The 23788-nt window shown below is 40.8% G+C and overlaps 1 protein-coding gene across 1 annotated transcript in view; it reads right to left on the bottom strand.

Annotated features, from left to right (window-relative positions):
• Positions 1-2855: 2855 nt before the first annotated feature.
• The window catches only part of aff2 (AF4/FMR2 family, member 2), a 218296-nt gene continuing 197363 nt past the window's right edge, over positions 2856-23788 (bottom strand). The window contains exons 20-26 of the mRNA XM_078261117.1: positions 22893-22956; positions 20518-20654; positions 14731-14802; positions 12253-12346; positions 9996-10048; positions 6410-6627; positions 2856-4293 (exon numbers count right to left, since the gene is read on the bottom strand). Of these exons, the coding sequence (XP_078117243.1) occupies positions 4172-4293; positions 6410-6627; positions 9996-10048; positions 12253-12346; positions 14731-14802; positions 20518-20654; positions 22893-22956 (760 nt within the window). The 3' untranslated portion in view covers positions 2856-4171. The remainder of the gene's footprint in view (positions 4294-6409; positions 6628-9995; positions 10049-12252; positions 12347-14730; positions 14803-20517; positions 20655-22892; positions 22957-23788) is intronic.

Genomic DNA, 23788 nt, shown 5'->3' with positions numbered 1-23788 from the left:
GTGCATGGACACACACTGGTACACACTCTCTCTCTCTCAATCTCACACACACACACACACACACACACACACACACACACACACACACACACACACACACACTCATATATATATATATATATATATATATATATATATATATATATATATATATATATTCACTTCCACATTCATTCACATTGAATCAACACTACAAAACAAAAACAAACACTGTTTTCAGGGGTCACAGTCTGTACATTATGGTACACAAACATCAGTTTTGTCAAGTCAGGTAATGATTTAAATAGACTTGACAATCAGCTGTACACTTATACACACCAACAACACAACACGACAAATGTTGGGAAACGACTAAGATATCCAGCAGATGATCTGATCTCATTAGGCGCTGTACTAAGTCGCTGTTGTTGCACAGATTTTTTTTGACATCAGAGCAGAGAGGCCGATGTGAGTTTTTCACCTTGTTTACTGTATCTGTGCGTGAGTGGGGGCTTAATTAAGAGCCAAATCACAACAAATCTTGTAGTCCCCCCCCCCCCGTAAGTGTTTGACACCTTTGTGGGTGGGTTATCATGGGAAATAGAACTGAGTGTGGAATTTCACAAAAGCCCATAACCAGTAAGAGAAAAAACCAGACAAATGCTTTTTTTGATGGAAGAAAGCCCTCATTTGTAGGACCAGTGAAATGAGTGCTTGTTCTGCTGAGCTGTTAACTCCCCGGACTTCAATCCTCAGTCTAGCTAGCTGAATGTTAGGGTTATCTTGATTTGATTGTCCTGAGGGCTGTACATCTGAGATCTTAGAGCTTCTACTTAAAAAAAAAAAAAAGTGAGTTGCTTGATGGCAGCTGGACAAAATGAGGCTATCTTGATACTACAACGGATACTAAATACTAGATGTATTGGAAGAAAAAAATGTTGCTTTTTGTGTCACGGCCCTGCACAACAGGCCGTGAGGTAGGGCTGGGTATCAAACCCCAACATCTTTTTTGGACCAAAATGTGTCTACAGCAACGAGCATCAAAAACTGTTTAAAAAGCTGGCATCAAATGTCACATTTATCATCTTATTTACTTATTCTTTGATGAGATGGTTCAAAATGTAACATTTTGCAGATTATATTTTAAAATTGTCATTAGGCTAAATCCCTGTATAACTGCTCATGTATTTATATTTCTTTATTATTTTGGTATTGACATTAAAACTCAGGAATAGTATTGGCATAGTACAGAAAACCTTCAAACAGATTTCTTGTGGTTAACATAATCAAGACTGAAGAAGCAAATCCAGATTTAAAGTTATAACCATTAAGACTTCACTTCCGACTGATTTAGCGACACCTGTGGTTACTGGCAGTAACACTAAGAATGTCTTAATATTGCTAATCACAGAATTTTGTTCGAAATGAATCGTTTATTGATCACTGGGGCTGGAAAAGAGCTTTGATAAGCTACTCTACGGTGGCTGACAGGGGCAAACGCCCTGCAACTTTAAGAAAACACACGCAAATAGACAAAACACAAGCAAATTAAGAAAACATCTTCATTAATTTGACAACACATGCGCAGCATTCAGCAAACACGCTGCAAATGCACACAACACAAACAAATACATAAACGCGCTGCAAATAAAAAACGATGCAAAAAGAACAGCATACAAACCCAGAAAACAAATGCAACAACAAAACGCTGCATCCAGATTACACAACGGAAGTTCTCCAGACCTCTAGGGGGAGCAGCTAGTGGAACAGCTGGATTTTCGAGAGAGAGAGAGAGAGAGAGAGAGAGAGAGAGAGAGAGAGAGAGAGAGAGAGAGAGAGAGAGAGAGAGCCGGCGGGGCACGTTCAATCTCAGAACGGTGTGCACCGTTGTGAAACTGCTTTGAGATCATAGACTGTAAATATGAAGTCTATGTTTGAGATATGTTTTCTCTCGTTTGGTGGCTGTGTCTCGGCTCAGGTCACAGGTGATACTCAATCAGCAGAGACGTAAACTCGTGGTGATAAAACATTTAAAACTGTATCAGCGTTTAACGTTGACGTTTGTTTAAGCCATATTACATGAGAGGGTTTAATTTCGAGGTCTGAAAGGCTCATCACGGAAGTGTAGGCCTCCTCAAGTGTAATATTGTGATTATACAACAACGGTTACCAACAAAATAAGTGATCAATCTGTATTCATACTGTGGAGCAATTCCCTCTTGAAATACAAAAAACAGACAGGATTTATAGTCCCTCCCTGTTTAGTAAACCAGCTGAATTACCGTGGGATTTATCAATCTGAGTAAATCCCGCTCGCACATATAAACACAAAACTGCTTTACATCGTGTTGTAACTAAGACATCTGCTGAAAAAGTTATTGTATTCATTAGCAGACACCAAACAGACATCCAAAACACCAAAGTACGAAGACATTGCGGACCAGACGCAAGCTTTTATTTTGAAAAGTCGAAGCTTGGGGACGGCACCAGCCGGGAGGGCATGAGACGGGAGCATAGACTGTGTATGTATTTATATATATATATATATATATATATATATTAATTTAATATACAGTCTATGGACGGGAGGCATGAGATGGGAGTTCTCCAGGCTGCAGCCATACCCGACTCTAATAAAAAGGCAGAGCGCTCTTTCCCCGTGGGGTCGAATATCCAGCTGTTCCACTAGCTGCTCCCCCTAGAGGTCTGGAGAACTTCCGTTGTGTAATCTGGATGCAGCGTTTTGTTGTTGCATTTGTTTTCGGGGTTTGTGTGCTTTTCTTTTTGCAGCACGTTTATGTATTTGGTTGTGTTGTGTGTATTTGCAGCGCGTTTGCTGAATGCTGCGCATGTGTTAAATTAATGAAGATGTTTTCTTAATTTATTTGTGTTTTGTCTATTTGCGTGTGTTTTCTTAAGTTGCAGGGCGTTTGCCCCTGTCGGCCACCGTACTACTCTGTCAGAAACACAACAGAAGAATAAGAGCAACTTGCGTATCTGTTTACATTGCAAATGTGATGTCTTCTTTATCGCTATTACTTGCACACACGCAAATATGTTTCCTTTTTAAAATGCCCAAGACCAGCTGCTCTGCTTTTTTATGTCATGGCATATATTATGCATGCACCATCTTTGGTCTTCTAAATTTTATCCTGTGCATTTCCTGTGAATCCCTACCGCATGTGTACGCCATTCAAATCCAGTGCAGGAATGGCAGACTCCGCCACTGACAACGCAAACTACTTTATCGGTTACTAACGAGTGTAAATACATTCAATGGCCATAGCAGAACAAATGGCTGCCATAAATAAAATCAAACATTGAGTTTCATATGATGAAAGTCTTAAGGATTATAACTTTAAAAATGAAAAATGGAACTGACTTGTTAACCACATTGTCTGACTTTTCAAAAGTCATTCTTCAGAAGCCATTTTGTATCCCTGTGGCTGATGTTGTGACTGTGTTGTTAAATTACTAATAGAATACAAAAAAGAGGCTCAGGTTCAGCAGCTTTTAGCTTCTGACTAAAACGTCAGCCTCCATTGATTCAGCTCTAGTGGTAGCTGAGCCGCCTTCCTTTACCAGCGTGGCCCTTATCTAATGGATTGGACCTGTACTCCAATTGGATCAATATCAGCCGGAGGCTTTAATTCTAGTCCCAATCACAGACAAGTTTCTAGGCCACTGCTGGAGCAGATGAGCCTCTGTTGAGCTACTTCCTTGCTTTCAGCCTCCTTAATCAGATCAGCCTCTAGCATATATTTTTGAAAATATACCTCTTAGTAAAAATACTTTTTTTTTACCATTCCTCTCAGCTTCCTATTTCTATTCAGGGACACGGAGGCTTGTAACATCTATTGTCCCTTTAGGAATTTAAGCTACCTGCGCTGATATTCAGTTGCTCCAAAAAGCAGCATCAGCCAACTTTTTAATGTGCTAATTTGTATTCTGTGATTCACAGTTAAAATTCCCAAACTTAATTACTGTTCAGTCCTAATTGCAGGTGAATTTCAGCCCAATTAATCCACCCAATCTATGCCGTTACATGATTATGGGTGATGTCGGGTCATTTGAAGGATCCCAGTGGGATCTAAAGCATCGTCAGGAGTCTTATCTCACTTGTTATGTCAGTTCCAGCTCCCAGGCCTATTTCTTTTTTTACTTTTTTAATATTTTGGCTCTGGTCCAGTCCTTACAGCAGGTGAGCCTCTAAGCGGAGCCAGTGCAGTCCCTGCCTGATGTGTCGGACCAGCTCTGTCATGCTGCTCTGCTGACTCAACGGCTCCATCACCGAGTCCAGCTCCTGGAAGAACTCTGCAGGGAGGGGGGAAGGGAGAGCCACAGTTACTGAGGGTTATATCTGCTGCTGCTTGGGCTGAAATGAAACCCAATACCACAGTTTGGGTGTTTTTTCTGATTGTGCTGTGGGCATCAAGAGACAAAGTTAGGTCAGTCATTCATCTGAATTTTGAAAGGATTAGAACTTGGTTTACAACACTTTCCACAAATGACTTTGGTATGATGTATTTTTGTTGAACAGTAATCTAAGTGGTGGCCCAGGGCTGCATGATAGTTAGCTTAACATGCTGTTCGCATGCTAGCTATCTTAACGCATTGTTGTATGGTTTATTTGGTGGCTCAGGCATTATGCTAGTTAGTTTGACGCGCTGTTAACATGCTAGTTAGCTTAAGGAGGTAGCTGAGGATAATTGTTTGGCTGTTGCTTGGTGGGTTGCTGCCAGTGATAGCAGTCAGCTGTTTGTTGTTAGCTAGCACAGTGTTAGCTGATTTTAGCTGGTGATGTTTAGACAAAAGTGAATATAAAAGAGGGCTGTGTTGAGTGTGTGGGTGCAGTTAAGGATTTATACTTGTGTGGTGGTGTGTCGATCTAGCGTATCATAGCAGAGGCGGTATGTGTGTGTGCATGGGGAGAGTGTGGTAATGCTACTAAGAGAGTGACGGGGGTTAGCTCCGGAGCGAGTGTCTCTGTTGTGCTTTCTGACCACGGTAGGAAAAATGTAGCAGGAAAAGTTAACCCTCTCCTCATTTCATGTTGTTCACGGAGAAGGAGAACCCGGAAATTAGTAGGGGGAAATGTGACGCTACCAAGCCATGGCCAAACGGACCAATCACAGTTGTTGTGGCCTGTGTCGCCACGACGTGAAGTTACATTTCCGGAGAGGTGCACGCCAGGCTACAGCGTAGGGTACAGCGCAGGGTTTGTATCTATGTGTACCTACTGGTTGTACCTACCTACGCCGTAGATTCAATGCAGAACCATAAATCAGGCTTTACACTCTTGAAACCACTTACTTTTCTTCGGTAAGACAGGTCAAGGGACATAATTCAGGAAAAGTTTCTCATACCAGGGGAATTGTGAACTAGTGGCTATTGGTAAATCTAGTGGAACCACATATACAGTGATAAGCAGGCCAGGTCAAATATGTGCTCTTTACTTAGGTGAAGGAAGAATTCAAAGATGCTTTAAAGGTGCATTAGGTCAGAGTACAGCATGGAAAGTAGGGGTTAAGAAAAAATCGATACACTTGAGTATCGCAATATTTTATTTAGCAATACTATATTGATTTTCAAAAACGCAATATCGATTTTTTAGTTTAGTTTTTTAGTTTACCAGCAAAAATATTCATATAAGACAGTGGTTCACGTTTATGTTGTGTTTAAACCCCCTACCGCTAGATGGCTATGCTGAGACGCACCACTAGTGTCCTTGCCTAACAGTCCCTAGCAGTGCCTGACTTTTTGCTAGAAGCTAACAATGTAGCTATGGCTGAACTTTGGCCTACTTTAGCATATAAACATTAGCTCACTAAGAACCTGTGAACCACAATCCCAAACTGGCAGTTTGATTTTCTGTGTACTGAATTGTTTACCTAGAGTAAACTTCTTTGACTTTTATGCACATCATGTCTTTTTTTAAATATTAGTTTTTCTAAAATTATACTTTAAAAAAAATCCCAATATATCGTCTTTCGCACACTATCGAGTATATATTAATATATTTAATCGTGACCCATGTATCGCGATACGTATCGTATCGCCAGATTCTTGCCAATACATGTCACATGTCTGACTACTACTTCTAAACATGTGAGGAAAAACTCATAATTCCTCTACTCCCCTTGCCATTAGAATTATTCTATAGTTCAGTTTTCAACCTGGTTTTAGCATGTAAACTATCACTAGTACTTTCATTTACGTGCTTGGTGATATAAATCAACATTTCTTTAGATTTAAATCTGGCTACTGATCGTGACTGGGCAAATAGCCAGTTTATAAAAGCTTTTACACCTGCTGTCAGGTGGGTGTTAAAAAAAAACCTGTGGAGCACAAGTTGTACTATTGCAGAAGAAGAAACCGCAGTTTAGTACAGTAGGCTACATGATGAGCCATTTGTCAACTGTTGTCCTACCTTTGCTGTCAGTAGCCAGTCTGTCAGCCGTCTCCCAGTGTTCATAGCTCCGCAGGATGTTGTTGGTGATGTTAACGTGACTGGCGGCCATGTGGTGAATCCTTTGGGGAATAGCCACACTTCCTGACGAGCCCAGGGCGCCTCCAGATCCTCCTCCTCCACCGCCGCTGCTGGCTGGGGAGGGGCAGAGTGAGAGGGGGGATGGAGTCCCATTGACCCTGCAAAATACAGAGAGCCAGTGAGTCCCATCCCAATAACACCAAGAGAATTAAACAGGGAGCTTCTGTATGCTGGAAGGGCTTTGAAGTTACATGATAACATACAAAGACTAAAGTGTGCACTGGAGTCTGTCAGCCAAGAGTGTAGTTGTAATATATTTTCCAAACAGACTTACTGGCATTAAGGATGCTGTCTGCTGAATACTGCCTTTATTAGTTTTCTATTTTTAAAGATACGACTGCTAAAAAGTGCTGTCAACAGCACAAAACAAGAAAAGCATTATTTTTAAGTGGGAATAGGTAAGAGAGAAGAGGTTGACTGAGAAAAAAAACATTTTTCCTCTTCAGAAAAGAACCAGGTGGAAAGTAAAATATACCCTAGGGATAAGAAGCACCATACTTGTAAAAGGAAGCGGCAAGTTTAGTAGAAAATGTGGTATTAAAGTTGCATTTATTGATTTTATTTTGACCACTTGGGGGCAGTGGTTGACATATTATCACCTTATAAAGTTGTTGTGATGAATGTGTTCGTAATCACTTGCTTAATTACACATCCAGCAGGCACAGACCAACATTAGCCTTCTTTTGGAGTCACGGTTATAGCCATCAGATGAATATAAAGTTCAATATTAAGTCTCCTTTTTTTCTGTTGGTGCTTGTCTAGTCTGGCTCAACAGATGTACATCTGTGCTGGAATCTCCGCTATCTGGGCTTAATGCCACCCAGAACGGTTGTGATTGGTTTAAAGAAATACAGACAGAGCCAGAGTGTTTTTTTTAAATCACAGAATAGGTGGTGTAGCCAGACCATTCTGCAGTGCTGACACAGCGCTTTTGAGATAGGTCTGGCAATGCAAGACTAGGGCTGGGCCAGTACTGTACAATACAGCGGGTTTTTAGAGCTTTTCTACCGTCAACAGCTGCCTGTTGCTACAAATTTGATGGACGCGGTGAGACTGAACCAAGACAGGAAATGTGTCCACCAAACAATCAGCTTAAAGGCTCTAAATAAAACGCTCCGTAGAGCTGAGAGGAACTGCAGAGTTGGAGATAATTATCTGTAGGGTGAGTTTACGTTAGCCTGGTCCTACCAGACTCTGGTCCTACCAGACTCTGGTACATTTCATTTGTCCAGAGAGTCTGGCCACTCTCCATTGACAAGTGTTAACTTCTTGAAGGCGGGTACTCTGTTGAAGTTTAAAACTATTGGATCTGCCATAACCAATCGCTAACGTTTGGTCGTGACGTCGGCTTAGCATCTCTAGCGTTAGCCTTAGCCAACTCCTTCACCGCTAACGGATCGAGCTGGAAAATCAAACTTTTCCCAAACCCCGTGGGGAGGAGGGCCACAACATCATGGCCACCAACAAAACTCAGCAAAGATTGTTCTTGCTCGGGCTTTAACTTCTGGATATTCGGCAGCGTTGCCACAACGGGCCGAATGGCTTCGCTCCCAACTTTCTTCGCCGCCATTACGGAACTAGAACTCAAACTAGCGCACGACCTCAACGCCATCGTTCTCAGCCACTCCCTCTGTTCGCTGATTGGACCGGTAAAGATAGTACTGAAGGAAACAGAAAATTGAGGGGAAGTACGTAGGAGGGCGGAACCAGGCTAAGTTTATGTTACTTTTAACATAAATTCATTGATTAGTGCAACTTTAACTTTGTGGCATGCTAGCACTAAAACAACCACACAGTGTCTTTAATGCACAGCAGTAACCGGGGTATGGTCTTGTCTCAGTTAAGTGAATAACTGCGCCCCCATGCCTACATGGTCCTCAGTAGGTTTAAAGGTTTAAAGCTTGTGTTGTTGCTGTTGTTTTTGGCGCCGTTGCTTTCAACTGCTCTCTTCTATTTCTGGGTCAAAAATCACTGCAGCGGAGTGGGGAGGGGCAGTTATAACCTATGGAGCATGCGCAGACGGGTAGCCCGAGTTCTCCCCGGTTGAGTTGTATACATGCACGAATATCCTGGTTACTAAAGGAGTTATCTAGGTCTGTTAACCGGGTGTGAGATTCTGATTTAAGCTGGGGTAAGGTGTTTACATGGCGTTTGAGAAACCGGATATAACCTGAATCTAATCAGGTTTTATAACTAGGGTTGGGCATCGTTTGGATTTTAACAATTCTGATTCCAATTGCGATTCTTCCTTTCGATTCCGGTTCTTATCGATTCTCGATTCTGGAGTTGAAACGGGTCACATGCATATTTCACAAATAAGAGGAAAGTTTTATTTTGATTCAATGGTGGTTTGCAGTTTTACTGCTTTTTCAACGTAAAATAAAGCCACACTAGAAGCGCCGCTTACTGTGCGCCAAGGCTGCAACACAACAAGTGCCTGGCCGCTACGGATACCAACACTTGCACATGTTAAATTTGGAACCCATGATCAGATTTGAAACCAAATCCTCCAAATGATTCCAATAAAGAAACAATTCCACTGGAATCGTAATATTTTAAACAATTACAAGTAGGAATCGGTTCTCGATGCCCAACCCTATTTACAACTGCATGTAAACGCACTGACAGATACATAAGACAGAGGCTACCACTTGTTACTATCAGTTTATAGTAAAACCACAGTATCACAACTAAATTAGCTATGCTACACTATGTTAATGTTTATAACGCTGCACATTAATTATGGTGAAAATTAGTCAAACTAAATAAGTCTTTTGTTGACTTCGCAGGGAACTATCAAATACAACAAAGTAATGATAATTTCAGGCCTTACAGCTATAAAAGGTGTAAACTGTGAGAGGGTGTGTGGCATTTCTGATATTCGCTGTATAGTAACATCAGTCATGTTAGTACAAACTGCTGCACAGCTGGGTCTGTGTGTGGCTCTGGCAGTGATGTAATGTCTGTGATGTGGCCTTGACCCTCGCTGACCCAACGACTTTTTATTATGACATTTTTTATTAAAAGGCCCTAACACACACACACACACACACACACACACACACACACACACACACACACACACACACACACACACACACACACACAGCTTCAGTCCTGCTGTTGTGCAGCGTCAGAGCTGTCCAAACTCATTAGCTTCCCATCCGCAGCTCCTCCACCCCTCTTCCCCCTCCATTCATCATCACTCCCTCCATCACTCCTTCTCAGCCAGCCCTCGGCAGCCCCTCTAGTCTTCTCCTCCTTACATCTACAACAAATCAATCCCTTTATTTGCTTCCTGAGGGGTTTGTTTGAGTAAGTGGCTGTCAGGGGCACCATGGTATTTTGCAGCAGAGCTCCGGTGAATTATAAATTCTCAATTATCTATGTGAATGAAGGGGGGTGATACTGTGTGTGTGTGTGTGTGTGTGTGTGTGTGTGTGTGTGTGTGTGTGTTTGTACTCACTTCCCATTGGTCCTCCAGGGAGAGGGTGCTTGGTGGGAACTCTTGGCTGAATTCTGGGTCACAGAAAGACACATTTATTAAAACATGTTTTTTTATTATAGGTTACAGTATCTGTTTAATTATATACAAGGGAAAATACTAGAGAATGAAGGAGAACTTAAGCACCACAAGTCATATTTTATAGATTTTGTCAGTCAAGTACCAAATAGGAAGCCACAGCCAACAGACGGTTAGCTTAGCTTAGCACAAAGCCTGGTAATGGGGAAACAGCTAGCCTGGCTGGTAACAAAATCTACCTACCGGCACCTCTAAAGCTCAGTAGTTAAAGGTGCCGTAGGTAGGATTGTGAAGATCCAGGACTTAGTCAACAAAGCCAACACATTTGAACATCGACAACTTCTCAGTCCCTCCCCACTTTCCGCTTAAAGCCAAAAACGGTCTCCTAAGCCCCTCCCCCCACAAGGGAGAATGAATGCGTGTGCCTGAGCAGTGATTGACACGCAGTTAGACACGCCCCCTGGCCCTGATTGGTGCATCTGAACAGAGAGCGGTGGATTTTTGCAAATCTCACTACAGGCTGTAGGTGGAGCCAAAGGAGCCGGATTATTTTTTTTTAAATGACCAGCTTCATGTAGTTCTACTGGAACATAGGGTCAGTTTCAGCAAATATGACAGAAAGTTAGTTTTATAAGTCTAACCAACTTTAACGGTATATCTTGTCTGTATCTGTACGAAATCCAAAGTGTCAAAATGAAAAGTTGTGGTTCTATTTGGGGAGTAACAGCATTAGCACACATTAATCAACATTGCTGTAAAAGGTGCCAGAGTTATCCAAAATGTTGTTTGCAATCAGCTATTTCTTAAACCTACATTGTGTAATTTTTTAAGTTGATTCTTAGCAAAAAACCCTTTGTTCTTTCACAAATATGTGCTCATTCATGCGTCATTACTTCCACCAACTAATCAAAGTATTCTCGTAAGCGTAGAATCTGCCATTCAGGATCATTCAGAATACATACGAGTGACTCGCTCGAATGACGGCAGCCATGTAGCGCCTCCATCTTTAAAATACATTAGCCAAAGAGGGACATACCTCCGCATTTCGCCCTCTTACGCCTATTGGCACCGTGACGAATGCCCGGGGGAGATAACTCGCCAGGGAAGCGAAAAAGAGAATTAAAACGACAATGCGCCAGGCAAAGCAACAAGACCAAAGTTAATATTGGAGTGGCTAGAACAGCTGCGTGTAAACGATGGCGATACTAATTTGGGTTTCGGCCACCGTAGGAGGAAGGGCTAGAAAGTAATATTCAGTTGGTTGTCATATACAGTTTCACCGCTAGATGGGAGAAATTCTTACACAATGTAGCTTTATGTGATACAACAAGGCATTAAAGCTCAACTAATGATACAGTAGGTTGAAATATAAAATGATTACTATCCATTGGCATTCTTTTCCATGCATGCATACTGTAAACCTTTCATTTAATTAGTTATATAACAAACCATTGTAGACGAGGGCTTTATCTAAATGGCTAGAATGTTAATGGTAATACAACATGAGCTAATCCCCACTGAGACACCCATACACTTGCCCCATACAGTGTGTGTCATTTCTGAACATTAAATTGTATGTAATGCCAGTGACAAACACTTAAAATCCACAATAATGTGTTATGTGGATAAAAATATTACAGAACTTGTTTTTGTGCCGTTCCTCTTTTAAAACTAACTGCTCCGACTGCTTTCAGTTGTCTGTCAACACGTACTGTATGTACACAGCCTGCGCAAATAGACACATACGCACACACACACACACACACACACACACACACACACACACACACACACACACACACACACACAGCTAAACCCCCAGTCAGTCGCTTCCCAGGAATCCAATCCCATCAATGCAAATGCGGCACTGTGATAATGACATCCTCAGTAATTAATTAAACTAAACATAATTAATCAAAACAAGCACATTAAACCCTAACAATCCACTGTGATGATTGATGGAGCTAATTAATACATTAAAATCAAAGAGAAAGAATGGATTTTAATAACGTCATGCAAAATTAATGCACAGGCACCATGAAAATGAATATGAAATGTACTTGAGGGATTGTAATTGGCTTTTCATGTTTTTCAACCACAGAGTAAGGAAATGAAAGGAGAGAGAGGAAATAAAGTCCATGTCCAAATGTGTGTGCGTGCGTGTGTGTGTGTGTGTGTGTTTAATCTGCGTGTGTGTTACCTTGAAGTACTCCATGAGCGACCGCGAGTACTTGACAGCGTGGTCTTTCTTCAAATGGAACATCCTCAGATACAGCAGAGACAGACAGCGGTTACTATGGAAACAAAACCATTAGAAGGCAGATGAATGCGCTGTACAAATTCCCCTTTTAAAGCTCCATCCTTAATATTATTTTCATGTCATCCACACAAAATGCACCCGGACTTCAAAGACGCCCCACGAGTCCGCATGGACTAGGAAGAACTTGAGTGAAGTAAAGGTGTGTGGGAAATGTATAATGTATGATAATACAAAAATCCACATCTTTGTGATTTAATGAATTTAGCAGAGGACACTGAGTGAGAGAAAAAGACAAAGGTTTTAGCAGTCATAGAGGAGCTTTACATTCTAATAGTGTGATTTTATAGGCTCCTGTATATATGGGCCTCATGTAAGAACTGATTCTTAAGTGGTACGAACGACTGAGTTAAGAGAATTTGTGGAATTTACTAGTTTTCTTGTATGTAGACATTTGGTAACAGCCTGTTTCTACAGCGCAAAATAAGCACAATCATAAAATGTTATATTCTGCTTATAGTGCTGTGTAAGTATAGTTATAAATACAATTATTATAATGTATTAAAAGTATGAGTATTATAATACACTATGATCTTGGAAAGAAAATGGTCAGTGAGCTGTGGAGTATTATGATACTTGACCTTATAAGTCATTATGAAATGCTTTATAATGTGCTTTTATATATGCATATTGTTTTAAAGCATTATAAAGAGTTATAAATGATTATTACTATAATTACACAGTGCAATAAGCTAAATTATAGTGCATGATAAGTACGTTTATAGTGTATTATAGACATGGTCTTGAAAAAAAGACACTGATTGACCAGCAATTATGAAGTATTATGATACTTGATCTTATAAGTCATTATGAAATGCTTTTTAGTTGAATGTTTGGTGTAACATTTGGTTTAACATTTTTTAATTATTCTTTTTATTATTATATTTACTGTTTTTTCATCAAATAAATGCTGGAATAATGTTATCACATATCACAGATTATTTACAGAAATGTCCTATTTTCCGTGGATTTTTCATTTATTTGTAGAACTTCAATTAACATGATGGTAGAAGTGCAATATGTAGATGCTGCTAATGAACGGAGGCATATCAGAATTATCAGTTTACAGGAAAGTACTGATATTTTTTACTGGAATTGTTTTTTATTATTATAACTTTAGCTTTTGTGATAAAAGTTCTGTTTGACTGTTCACTGTTACATGTTTATTAAAAGAAAAACACTTATTGTTGGCATTTCCCATCCATGTTTTTATCCCTGCATAAGAATAGAGCAGTTTTGATGGTGTCTCATGTTATAATGCTCCATGACATCTTTTATCTGTTACACAGTGATTACTGAACTTTAGCTAAACTTTAAAAAGTAATAATCGCAAATCGAATTATAATCACAATATCTGGCAGAAAAATTGCAATTCCCCAAATCGTTAAGCCTTATTATGATAGCATAATGAATATTCATGAGTGCCTGTAACTATACTTATGGAGCACTAAAAGCAGATTATAACGCATTATAAATGTGTTTATAATGAATTACAAAAACAGGCTACATAGAAAGGAAAGGAAATTTCTCTTTACGTACAGATTGTCTTCACTTGGGTTTGACTTTACAATAATAATAACTATAGTGCCTTTATCCAAACTAATTTTGAGTTTCTCACTCCAACAGCTGCTTCACAGTCTTGTATGTGGGTCGCTGTCACTGATGTGGCACCCGACAGCGCCTGACAATAAACTACAGTAAGCCTATAATATTCTCTTATCCGTCTCTGTGACTATCAGATCTTGGCCTGCTATCTATGTCATGGACCGCACTGCTCTGATCCCATAATACAACTACTAACTCTACTACTAATTTCAGACAGCAGGAATTGAAGCCGGGTCCATTATAGTAATGATAACATCTCACGCAACAGCTATTCCCGAAAATGGGGAATTCAGAAGGTTGAAACGGGCAATTTACGATTAGGTTTGTGCAGTTATAAGGGTTTTCTGAATCCAAATGGAACATTGTTTAAATTTGCGCATTTGTAGGCCAAGAGTAAATAAAGGTGAGGGGGGGGGGGGGGGAGATGTAATGAATGACATGCAACACTCCCAAGCACTGAGAGACATTGCAACCACTTGGCCAACATCCTAAACCCGCAGGCCGCCAGGACAATCCACCAAAAAACATTATTTAACAGTTAACTGAATAGTTAAATACAAAGAAAACTAAATAGTAAGACACATTTTGGAGACCTGGTCAAAACATAGGACTCTCAGTGACCACAGTGTTTCTATTACTATATATACACACACACACACACACACACACACACACACACACACACACACACACACACACACACACACACACACACACACACACACACACACACACACAGATAAAAGAGAATCATACCACAACACAGCTAGCTTCTTCTCAGCGATGGAGGCTGAATGGCTGGTGAAGTTCTTCAACCTCATGGCATACCTGCAGAGGAGAGACGTTCATTACTTGTGTGCTGACATTTTCACTGATTTATGCGCATGAAATGTAAACACACTTCATTTCTCTCATTATAGCCAAGACATGGACACTCAAGGCTTCATTCTAATTACAAAATCAAGGTTAAAATCGTTCAAGGAGCTGCTCTTTCTGAACAGAATGTAAAACAGTGTCAGTAACGGCAGTCAGTGATTCATTTCTTCAGACAGCCAGCATCCACCCTGCTGAAGTGCCCTTAGGTAAGACAAGCTACAGGTCAGCTTTATCTGACTGTGCATCCTGTGGTTACTGACGAGGTATTTCAATCAATGCCGTAGGGGGCAGCTGTTTCCTCCTGCCCCTAGTGACCCAATTGCTTAGTGATGTGGTAGTCTATATCAACGATGGTTCATTTACAGGATAGTTCCGGTGCCTCCGGGTGTCCCTCACTTTCCGCTTTCTTTTTTGTTAAAGGACAATTCCGGCACAAAACGAACCTAGGGGTTAATAACAGATGTGTACCCACTTGATCTGGGACATGTTTTCATGCTAATCGAATGTGTTTGTAGCTTGAAACAAGCTAGCGCGGACCACTGATAAGCTTAAAACGCTAGTATTCGGGGCACAGGGAAAGTAAAAACAAATCGCTATTTATACCACTAAAAAGGCTCAAAATATCACCAATTTCAACGGTAGCATAATGAGGGTCCCTACATGTTAACCGAAGCATTGAGAACATTGCAAGTGTTTATTAAAAAGATAGTTTAGAAAGACAGTAGCTCCCAAGACGGCGGCCGCCTGTATACGAGAACGTGACTGTCTTTATAAACTATCTTTTTAATAAACTGTCTGTACACTTACAAAGTTCTCAATGCTTCGGTTAACATTTAGGGACCCTCATAATGCTACTGTTGAAGTGTGGTGATATTTTGAGCCTTTTTAGTGGTATAGTGATTTGTTTTTACTTTCCCTGTGCCCCGACGACTAGCTTTATAAGCTAATCAGCAGTCCGCGCTAGCTTGTTTCAAGCTACAAACACATTCGATTAGCATGAAAACATGTCCCAGAGAGCGATCGAGTGGGTACACATCTGTTATTAACCCCTAGGTTCGTTTTGCGCCGGAATTTTCCTTTAACTTTAAACTCCGGTCGGATTGAGCAACATTAACTGGAGCCTCTGAGCAGCGTTGCATGCAAAAAAAAAAAGGGTTTTAAGGACAATTTGGATCGTGCCACAAGGCCGGCCTGCTTGGGTCGTTCTGGGAAGGATTGTAAAGATTTACAAAGAATATGTTTACTGCATTTCCTCTCTAACTGGGACGTTTTGGGACCGATTGGTGGGGGTTTGCTATGGACAAAATACACACGGCAATACACTGGTAAGAGCAAATTACGTTTAACCATGTATCAGCTAATTTAAACAGCTCATGTTACTGTATTGTGTGAACAGTTAACTTCATTTAAAATCATATGTGGCAGTTTTTTTTTTGCGGGGTGCAAATGTTCCACCAAAACAAGTTCCTTCCCGAGACTATTTCGCAGAGCCACTGTCGCTGCATCCGGTGCTTAGCGCCGCCCAAGACGATTGTGATTGGTTTATAGAAATGCAAACAACCCAGAGCGTTTTTTTTCCTCCTATCCAGGAGTGTATGCTCCTGTTGCCAGACTGTCCTCCGCAGCGCTGTGGAGATTGTGAGGTTTTGGCAATGAGAGTCTAGAGAGGTGCTTAATCAGTCAACATGAAATTCAGCAGTGACAAGTGAATCAAGGGAGAGCGGTAACACCTCTATACTTCATTGACCTCCGTAGGAAAGCAAAGTCTTGTCCTTTCTTCTGCTCCCTCCTCAGGGAGGTGAAAGGCCGGAGTGACAGATCCGCAGCCCTGCAGCTGGGGGACCATTCAGCATCTTGCTCGAGGACACTTCAGCAGGATGGATGAGTGCAGACAAGCAGGGCTTGAACCTGAGTCCTTCAGTTAAAGGATTCTCTCCCACTAACAGCACCCTGCTGTCAACCTGCCTGCTTTCAAAGGAAGCAAGTCATTTGTTATTCTCACGTTGCTCTCTTTAAAGTCACACTTAGTGACGCCACACACACTGGCAGTTCTCTGAAAGGCTGGAGAACAGCAGAGATCCTGGAATGCAACACTAGTTTAACTACGCTCATTAGCAGTCCCGCAGGTCTGTGATGCTTTAGACAGCAAAGATAAAAAAATATAAAAATAATCTATGTTGGAGAGTCCAGAGCTTCATGCTAATTAGGGTTTAGTGTTGAAAGTTTTGATTAGTCATTTTCTGTGGGCAGAGAGGTGAACATATGCAACCGCAAAATATTATTACGGCTAATGGTCGAAATCTACAACAGGTCAGTAAGGTTAGGCTGTTAAGAGAGGTATAATTTTCCACATATGAATCAATCTGATTTGGAAGCAATTATAGGGAAATGTGCCGAGACAGTGCACACAGTAAGTACCCACTCATTTATTTGGGAAAGAATTAGGGAATTACAGAATATAATAGCTGCATATCTGGGTAGAGAGTCACAGCTGTTGATTTCCAGAGAACTTTCCTCAAAAGAACTGCCAAAATCTGTATGACTGTAAAAATGACAGCGAATAATTTGAGCTACCTTAAATATTCAGTTACCTTCTCCACTTTTGTTGACTTTGATATCTGCCTGTAAATTACAGCTATAGACAGACAGACAACACCATTTATTTCCCTGTTCAACTGACCAGCTAAACTAAAAAGGTGCTGCACCCATATCAGGCATTACAAAAACCAGCTGTTCATAATATATATTTTTTCCATTGTTTGCTGGGGTATATTTGTGTGGACTGTTATCCCAAAATAAGTTGACTTTACTAGAAATTTGCGTGGAAACCAGTTGCCTTAAACCATTTAAAGGACAATTCCGGCGCAAAATGAACCTAGGGGTTAATAACACGTGTGCCGAGTTAGTTTTCATGCTAATCGAATGTGTCTCTAGCTTTAAACAAGCTCCGCAAACCGGTGATTAGCATGATAACACTACCTTTCGGGGCAAATGGTAAATCGTTATTTTATACCACTAACAAGGCTCAAAATAGCACCACAGTTCAACAGTAGCATAATGAGGGTCCCTACATGTAAACCGAAGCATTGAGAACTTTGTAAGTGTACAGACAGTTTATTAAAAAGATAGATTATAAAGACATTAGCGTTCATGTTTACATGCGGGCGCCATCTTGGAAAACAGTCATGACCAGTCGAATCACGAACGCCGTGCTTGAGCTATGTTACTGGTTACTGGTTGCACGGCGTTCGTCGTTCGACTGGTCATGACTGTATTCCCAAGATGGCGGCCGCCTGTATACGAGAACGCTACTGTCTTTCTAAACTATCTTTTTAATAAACTGTCTGTACACTTACACAGTTCTCAATGCAAGTTTGGTGCTATTTTAAGCCTTGTTAGTGGTATAGAAATAGCAATTTGTTTTTACTTTCCCTGTGTCCCGAATACTAGCGTTGTAAGCTAATCAGAGGTTCACGCTAGCTTGTTTCAAGCTACAAACACATTCGATTAGCATGAAAACATGTCCCAGAGAACGGTCGATTCGGTACACATGTGTTATTAACCCCTAGGTTCATTTTGCGCCGGAATTGTCCTTTAAGTTTTTACACAAGGTTAAACTTAACATGTTAAGTTGTATTAACCCAGAGCGGTAAGTTGATGCAGTAGACAAATCAAGTCTACGTTAGTAGTCATTAGTAGTAGTAGTATTAGTAGTAAAAATCATTAGTAAACATAAATGAGTTTGTTGTCTAAAATAAGCATGTTAAGTTCAACATGCAAAGAAACATAACAAATATAAAACATTAGGCAACTTATCACTACTAAAGAAATAATTTGTTCGTATGAATGTTTGTTTACTTTATGACAGCAATGACTTTAAGATGAATGTATTTAATATATAATATAATAAACATTAATATATAAAAATAATACAAACATTGAAATCTTCCAATGTAATGTGCTGCTTGGAAAGTTTTACTCAGGAGACAGAGTTACTAGTTTTCAGTCTGTGTATATGATATGACCCCCGGGTCTCGGTCATGGTACAACAATAAATGTAGATGAACATGAACACTAAATGAACCATACAAAACTAAAACCCAGATAACATAAATGCACACCCAAAACATTAACAGAACATCATTAAAACACATTTTAACTAGGACAGAAACTGTCCAGAACTTATTTATTTTCTTCCCATGAGCTTTTGCACTGCTTCAGTGCAGAACAGATCAAATGCCCCTGCCCCTCCCATACAGAAACTTAAGATCCTTAGTTATCTCTGCTTCATATGATCTGTGTACTGCATACTTAAGCTGATTATTACAAACAACTAATGTGATTTAGTAATGAAATCCACAGAGCTGCGGAGGAGGATCTGGCTAGTCTGCAAAGCATTCCGGGATGGGAGAAAAATGTGCTCTGGTTTTTTTGGCATTTCTTTTAAAGGGGACATATGCTTTTCTGTGTTTTCTGTCATATCTACAATGTTACGTTGGATTTTCATGTTAAACGTGGCCAAAACAAATAATAAGATAAACGTATTTTAGGCAAATCCCTGTGAGCTAAAACCTTCAGATTTCCAACTATTCTGAACACTCCGGTTTCAACAGTTTTTTCTACTCTCGGTTAAGTCTTACGCAACTCTAAGTCGGCCTGGCCTGCTGTGATTGGTCATCTGTTCCAAGTAGGCAGGACTGGAGTTTTTTTCTTTTAAGCCACTGCGGTGTTAACATTGTCGCAATTCCGGGTCACATTACTCCTGAAATAATTTCTGTTTATGTACTATCTGGTTTAAAAGTTGCTATATTCTATTAAGTGTCCACTGCTAACTATAGTAGCTACATGGCAAACAGCAGTAAACAATGTAATCTGGGCTGCCAATGTTGTTAAATTCTCCCCAATTCTGGGTCGTATTACTGCTGAAACATGTCCGATTAGGTAGTGTTTTGTTCCGAAGCCTTTATCTGCGATTTTTTGAAGGTATAAAGTGCTGCTTCGTTCCACTACAATCTAATGTTAGCATACTGCTAACTATTAAGCAGCTACATGCTAACGCGACATAGCTGTAATCTCGGCCAATGCTGGTCATTTCTCCTCAAATTCTGGTCACTTTACTGCTGGGACATGTCCTGTTGTGTAGTATTTTGGTTTAGGAGCCTTTATTGGTGATTTTTCATAGTACAAAGTCCTGCTATATACTCCGTTGCAGTAGCTCCAGCTTCCACTGGGGTCAGCCCTATGTTCCCACAGTCCAATGGTCACACAGCTCTATGTTCCCACAGTCCAGTGGTCACACAGCCCTATGTTCCCACAGTCCAATGGTCACACAGCCCTATGTTCCCACAGTCCAATGGTCACACAGCCCTATGTTCCCACAGCCCAATGGTCACACAGCCCTATGTTCCCACATTTCTAAGATTTTTTTTTCACTGAAAATTAGGCCCTATGTTCCCACATTCCCCACATTTTGAAAAAAATCGTAGAAATGTGGGAACATAGGGCTGTGGAAACATAGGCACGCTCCCCTTCCACTAGTGAAACAAGGAGTGGAGGCTCCAGAGTTTCCAGGAAGCATGCTGGCCAATCGAGGAGGGATTAAAGAGACAGGTGCTCCTACAGAGCGTCTCATCCATCCATCCATTCATCCATCCATCCATCCAGTACCTGATCAGCTCCACAGTCTCAGAGTACATGGTATACGGTGATTTGGCCTCCAGCGGATCTCGCTCCATAGCATTTCCACACTCTATGAAGGAGAGGGCGCCGTCTGCGTAGTTCACCGCTTTACCAAATTTGTCCATCTGCAGATAGAGAGGACGAACGCAAACAGAAAGGCAGACACATGAGTGACGGAGAAACAGCCGAAATGTGACAATGAGAAAAATGAAAAGAAACACAGCAGAGGAGAGACAAAGAGAGAGAAGACATGAATGAGACAGAGACAGAAGAAGCACTGTCTTAACAGATGCGCGGTCGTCTCTTTGAATAATCTCCCGCTTAGATGCAAATCCCCAGATAAAGGCGAGGAAAAAACGCGGAAACACAAGATAAATAACAAGTTAAATTAATCTCATTTCATTGCTCGGGAGGGGATCAGATAATTCTTTTGATATTGTATAATCTTGCAGACATCATCAGTCCTTGAATGCGATGTTCCCTTGGAGACAAATGGTGCAATAAATAATACAAATTATACAGTACAGTACTTGATATGAAATAGATTTTCATTCTTCGGAGAATGGCTGTGCGCACACTTGAGCAATGACACACACACACACACACACACACACACACACACACACACACACACACACACACACACACACACACACACACACACACACACATCTAGCCTGTAGATTGTAACGTTGTGTGGTTTCAAATTACTTTCTTGCTATCTGTACGTCTGTCTTCTCTTTGCCTCCTGTATATGCCCGAGCATGGAGGTGTTTGTGTGTGCGTGTGTGTGTGTGTGTGTGTGTGTATGTGTGTGTGTGTGTGTGTGTGTGTGTGTAATTGGGCTGGGTACTGAAATTCTATACTTTTAGGCACCGACTGAAATGCCCATGTCATTCAATCCCAAATTCCAATATTATCAAGTTCAATTTTTTCAAGATTAATTTTATTTATATAGCACATGGAAAAACAACCAACAAGCTCAAAAACAAAATGAATAAAATACACAATTTAAAAAAAAATAAACAACAGTAGAGAAGCTGTCAAAACTCAACGCAAATTGAAAGCCAACGAAGAAGAAGTGGGTTTTAAAGTGCTCATATTATGCTCATTTTCAGGTTCATAATTGTATTTAGAGGTTGTACCAGAATGGTTTAATTTTCAGAAAAAAACATATTTTTGGCTCTGGTTTATTGGCATTTCTTTTAACCAATCATATGTAGTTTGAGAGGCTGGACTACAACGTGCGCCACATAAGTAAATGGACTGTATTTATATAGGCAGTTTATTGTCTAGTCTTAAAGACTACTCAAAGCGCTTTCACACAGAACAGCAACCATTCACCATTCACACACTGTGGCCGAGGCTGCAATACACTAATCAGATAAACATTCACACACCGGAGCAATTCGGGGTGCAGTGTCTTGCCCAAGGACACTTCAACATGGGACTGGGCCAAGGATCAACCCACCAACCCTCCGATTGGTAGACGACCACTCTACCACCTGAGCCACAGCCACCTAGCCTGGTCCTACCAGACTCTGGTCCATTTCATTTGTCCAGAGAGTCTGGCCACTCTCCATTGACAAGTGTTAACTTCCTTGAAGGTGGGTACTCTGTTGAAGTTTAAAACTATTGGATCTGCCATAACCAATCGCTAACGTTTGGTCGCGATGTATGTCATGCGCATGTGCAACAAGAGGGGAGACCGACAACTATCGACTTATATTTAGCATTAGCATCTCTAGCCTTAGCCAACTCCTTCACCACTAATGGAGTGAGCTGGAAAATCAAACTTTTCCCAAACCCCGTGGGGAGGAGGGCCACAACATCATGGCCACCAACAAAACTCAGCAAAGATTGTTCTTGCTCGGGCTTTAACTTCTGGATATTTGCCAGCGTTGCTGCCACAACGGACCGAATGGCTTTGCTCGCATCTTTCTCATGCACGTCCTATCGTCATCGTTCTAAGCCACTCCCTCTGTTCGCTGATTGGACCGCCAAATATTTGGCCGGAGAAAAACTCGTGAATATACCGCGAACCCAGACGGAGAACTGAAGGGAAATGAAAACTGAGTACGTAGAAGGGCGAAGCCAGGCTAACAGCCACCCCCTTTACACATAAGTGTGAAAGAAACTGAAAAAAAGAATCAATAATAGCTCTGTAATGTGTAATGTTGTAATTTATTTTTGTTAAAATGGATTTAAAAAAAGAAATTGGTATTGAAAAAATTGGTATTGAAAAGTATTGTTCAGAGACTGGTATCGACATTTTTTTGATGATACCCAACCCTAGTGTGTGTGTGTGTGTGTGTGTAACCTGTATCTTTCAGTGATTTCAGAAAGAGTTGTGGAAGTCTTACCAAAGCGTCAGCCTTGTGCTTCAGTCTCTTGGCCTCCTGCATGTAGTAGTCTGCACTGTGGACTCTGGGAACAAAGGAAAAAGAACATAAATGGTATGTTTGCACACACGTCGTTTACTAACTAAAAATAACCGTGCAGAGTAATTTACATAATCACTGGCTACGGGTAGCTTGCAGTGAGTTATATAGCCTACTTAGACATACATACCTCTGGCTTAGTTCAACCTTTGTAAAACAACAAAACATGTTTCATGAATAATGCAGGAACCCTTTGGGACAAATACGTAACAAGATATATCATCGTTCCAGGTTTCAACACAACTCAGCCAGTGGTGAGGTAGTTACAGATATTTCCCCCCACCTGCAACACACTAACAGGCCACCATTTGTCCCATTAGTGTGTTGTTTTAAATCATCTAATATGCAGCATGATGATGGCTATCCTCTCTCAAATCAGAGGAGGTGCTTTAAAATAAGTTATTTTTAAGACATGAGAATGCATTCGAGGTCTTCATGGGTCTATTTGGTTCCTAGTTGGACCCCCTTGAAAAATGGTTTATCTCAAGGGGCTATCCTTCAATAAACTTGTAGTAGTTTCCTTAACCCAAACCAGGATCTACGGAAGAGGATTAGGGCCACATGTAAAAACATGTATTTGAGTTTAAATTCAGAATTCTGACTTTGAACTCAGAACTCAAATACATGTTTTCACATGTGGCCCTAATCCTCTTGCATAAGGATCTGAGTCCGACTGGGTCCTATTAGGGTCCATATTCAGTCTAATCGGGTTAGGTATGGTCCCGTTCTATTGTGGCCAGTCTCAGGTCCGTGTGTCAATGTCTTTTTTATTATTATTATTTGTTTATGGTGCAGTACAAGTGATCAAAGTGAAAACA

This window comes from Sander vitreus, chromosome 10 (assembly GCF_031162955.1).
Source record: "Sander vitreus isolate 19-12246 chromosome 10, sanVit1, whole genome shotgun sequence".
Lineage (NCBI taxonomy): Eukaryota > Metazoa > Chordata > Actinopteri > Perciformes > Percidae > Sander > Sander vitreus.
Note: the sequence above shows the minus strand (reverse complement) of the source record. Positions and strands in the feature narration are given on the sequence as shown.